This window comes from Otolemur garnettii, unplaced genomic scaffold (assembly GCF_000181295.1).
Source record: "Otolemur garnettii isolate 467f Iridium unplaced genomic scaffold, OtoGar3 scaffold00018, whole genome shotgun sequence".
NCBI lineage: Eukaryota > Metazoa > Chordata > Mammalia > Primates > Galagidae > Otolemur > Otolemur garnettii.
Window position 1 is genome coordinate 611,809 of NW_003852413.1, and position 4,120 is coordinate 615,928.

General features: G+C 47.0%; 1 protein-coding gene across 4 annotated transcripts in view; it reads right to left on the bottom strand.

Annotated features, from left to right (window-relative positions):
* Window positions 1-2,534: 2,534 nt before the first annotated feature.
* Window positions 2,535-4,120, bottom strand: part of NARF (nuclear prelamin A recognition factor) — a 27,800-nt gene continuing 26,214 nt past the window's right edge. For 3 of the 4 annotated variants that reach the window (XM_023511319.1, XM_012803179.2, XM_023511318.1), the window contains one exon: window positions 2,542-2,883. In XM_023511319.1, coding sequence (XP_023367087.1) covers window positions 2,642-2,883 — 242 coding nt within the window. In that variant the 3' untranslated portion in view covers window positions 2,542-2,641. Of the gene's footprint in view, window positions 2,884-4,120 lie in introns of all 4 variants that reach the window. The other variant, XM_012803180.2, reaches the window with a different exon arrangement.

Sequence of the window (4,120 nt, forward strand, 5' to 3'; positions counted from 1 at the left end):
CAGGTACACAGGTAAGCCACATGAATAGATGAAGGCCATCTGTCATGCAGGGCTTTGTGGCACTGACCAGGAAGGTCACCACTAGCACTAGCCAAACTCCAGGGCTTCATAAAGCTACCCCCTGGCCCATCAGGCCTCCTGACTTCATCCTTTCCCTGAGACGAACCCTAGGGTACAGTTAAGACCATTCTGCAGATTGTCAGTGGTCTGCCAACCTTTTGTGGATAAACTAGTTTCTTTTTTTCTCCTTGAGACAAAGCCTTACTGTCACCCTGGGTCGAATACTGTAGCTTCATAGTTCACAGCAACCTGAAACTCTTGGACTCAATTGAGCCTCCTGCCTTAGCCTCCTGCGCACCTGGAACTATAGGAACCTGGCTAGTTTTACTTTTTTTTTTTGAGACAGAGTCTCACTTGGTCACCCATGGTAGAGTGCCATGGTATCTTAACTCATAGCTACCTCAAACTCTTGGGGTTCAAGTGATCTTCTTGCCTCAGGCACCCGCTACAATGCCTGGCTATTTTTTTAGAGACAGGGCCTCTTGCTCTGGCTCAGGCTGGTTTCTAACCTGTGAGCTCAGGCAATCCACCCACCTCAGCCTCCCAAGTGCTGGGATTACAGGTGTTAGCCACCACATGAGGCTTTTTGTTTGTTTTTTTTAGACAGTGTCTCACTTTGTTGATGTTGGTTTAAGAGTGCTGTAGCATCACAGCTCACAGCAACCTCAAACTCTTAGGTTCAAGCAATTCTCTTGCCTCAACCTCCTAAGTAGCTGGGAATATAGGTGCCTGCCACAATGCCTGGCTATTTTTAGAGATGGGGTATCACCCTGGCTCAGGCTGGTCTTGAACTCCTGAGCTCAAAACAATCCACCCCCCTCAGCCTCCCAAAGTACTGCAGTTATAGGTATGAGCCACACTGTATCTGGCCTTGAACAACTGTTTTATTATTTTTTTCAGACACAGGAACACTCTGTTGTTCTAGGCTCATAGCTCACAGCTATCATGGCATCATCACAGCTCACAGCAACCTCAATCTCTCTCTCAAGGATAGCTCAAATATAGCCAGGCATTGTGGAGGGCACCTGTAGTCCCAGCTACTTGGGATGCGGAGGCAAGAGAATCGCTTAAGCCCAGGAGTTGGAGGTTGCTGTGAACTGTGTGATGCCATGGCACTATACCGAGGACAATAAAGTGAAACTCTGTCTTTATAAAAAAAAAAAAAAAAAGGATAGTTCAATTGATCCTCTTACCTCAGCATCCCAAGTAGCTGGGCCTATAAGCATCTGCCATGACACTTGGCTAATTTTTGTATTTTTAGTAGAGACAGGGTCTCACTTTTCCTCAGCCTGGTCTCATACTCCTGAGCTCAAGCAATCTACCTGCCTCAGCATCCCAGAGTGCTGGATTACAGCCACCAAGCCTGGCCTCTCCATTATTTTTAATGCCAGTTCACACCAGTGGCACAGTGCAGAACCGGAACCCCATCAACTGAGCAGAGGCCTGGTGGAGTGAGTGAACTGAACAGTTCCACTTGTGTGGGAAGAAAATCCTGTCTGAGGACAAGAGGAAAGTACTCAAGGGAGGCAGACCCTTGGAAAGCTCTCTCTTATGCCAGGGCCAGCAGAGCCTCGTTATCCCTATCCCTGACCCTGATAGCACTGACAAGGAGCCCGTGTGGCGGTGCTCTGAGTATGCACTGTCTGCGGTGTTCATCATGCTTGTCTGTCCAGCTCAGACAGATGTGCATGAGGCAATGGGGCTGTCATTAGATGGACTGTGAGGAAAGTGGCCCACTGCTGCCAGAACTTATAAATTTTTTCAAAAAAAGCTGGAAATCGGCTCGACGCCAGCCACATACACCTAAGGTGGTGGGTTTGAATCCAGCCTGGGCCCGCCAAACAACGATGACTGCAACCAAAAAATAGCCAGGCGTTGTGGCAGGTGTCTGTGGTCCCAGCTACTTGGGAGGCTGAGGCAAGAGACTTGCTTGAGCCCAGGAGTTGGAGGTTGCTGTGAGCTGTGGTGCCACAGTATTCTACCCAGGGGGACAGCTTGAGGCTCTGTCTCAAAAAAAAAAAAAAAAAAAAAAAGCTGGAAATCCACATTTCTGAGTCTCCTAATTCTATGTAAAAACTTGGCAGTTTATTCACATTCCAGCAAAAACCTTTAGAAGGGTAACATAAGTGGGTAAAAATAAGACCCAGGATAGATAGGAAACCTGGCAAGTGTCCCTGGACCCAGCCTTTGCCTCTGTCCTTGTTTCTATGTCACGTGACCTGGGAGCCATATAAACTGGGGCCTCTGGGCAATCTTAGCCCCTAAACCCAAAAAGCAGTAACCTGGCTGTTCTCACTCTTTAGGATTTTTTTCACATGATCTTCAAATAAAAGGATACTTAGGTTGGGAAAGTCCCCCTCTCACGTCAAGACCATGCAGTCTCCTGCACATTATAAAGACAGCACCACATTAAATTGTGTGAGGGCCTTCAAAATACAGTAGAGCAGAGCACTCTGAGAGCCGGAGTAACCCACTGAGTTGTTTTCTTTAAATGTCTTTAATACTCCACATTCACAGCAGTACCCTCGTCCTACACAGAGTTGCCCTGGCCAAGACAGCTGGATGGCCTGCCCTGTGCCCTTTACCACCTGATGTCCAGGCTATGTGCACAATGCTCAGGGCTCTGGAACGTGGTATGCAGTGTCTCCTGGGCTTTAGGGGAGTCGACTCCATCTAACCACTGCTGGTACAACTCCTGCACGTTTGCACTTGTCTCTGGGGGCCGCACAGGGATATCAGAGTAGATACCTTCCATCTGCCGCAGCAGGGCCTTGTCCACGTGCCCGTCCTGGGTCTCGGCTTGGCCTCTGCCATTTAAGCATCCTGTAAGACACACACAAGTAAGCTTATTCTTTCCCTTGGGATATTCAGTTTTAAGGAAACTTTCACTGTAGAAGAAACAGTTTGGGAGAAGGGAAAGAATGAAAGGAGGTACAGCCTGCAGCCAGACCAGTGCCTTGCCTAGCTCACAGAGATCCGGATGCTTCATTTTTACCCATGAGATAGTTTTATCTAAAACCTATATAAACTGCCACTCTTTACGACTAGGAGGCTCTGTGTGCAAACCCAGATTCCAGGAAGGTATCAACTCCAGCAGAGCACAGGAGCCGTGACAAGCAGTCTGCCCACTCCATCTGCACTGTGAATTGGTCCTGGGGTGTTGGCCCCAGTTGTGGCCAGACTAATCTCTGAGTGCATGCACCTAAGCACTGCAGTCTGAATAAAAACTTGTCTCTTGCATGTTGGAGTTATTTACTTTTCAATGTGTTAGATGATATCATAATAAGCAGTATAAAAATTCATCTAAGCTGACAATATGATCTTATATCTAGAAAACTCCATCAAGAAACTCCTGGAGGGGCGGCATCTGTGGCTCAGTGGGTGGGGCGCCAGCCCCGTATGCTGAGGGCGGCGGGTTCAAACCCAGCCCCGGCCAAACAGCAATTAAAAAAAAAATAACCAGAGGTGTTGTGGCAGGCGCCTGTAGTCCCAGCTACTCGGGAGGCTGAGGCAAGAGAATCACCTAAGCCCAGGAGTTGAAGGTTGCTATGAGCTGTGTGACGCCACGGTACTCTACCGAGCAACAAAGTGAGACTCTGTCTCTACAAAAAAAAAAAGAAGAGAGAGAGAGAGAAAGAAACACCTGGAATTGATAAACTCAGCAAAGTCTCAGGTTACAAAATCAAACACAAATCAACAGCATTCCTATATGCTAAGGGCAATCAAGCTGAGAGACTGCCAAAGCAATCCTAAACAAAAAGAGCAAATCTGGAGACATCACGTTACCAGACCTCAAACTATTCCACAAGGCTACAGTAACCAAAACAGTATGGCCTTGGCACATAAAATAAGAGACAAAGATCAATGGAAAAGAAGAGAGCACTGAGATACAAAACATTACCCATCCAGTCAACTAATTTTAACAAAGCAAAGATCAAAACAATATACACTGGAGAATGGAAGCCCCACTCAATAAATGGTGCTGGTAAAATTGGATAGCCACAAGAATGAAACAGGGTCTCTATCTCTCTATCTCTTTTTTTTTTTTTTTTTTTTTGAG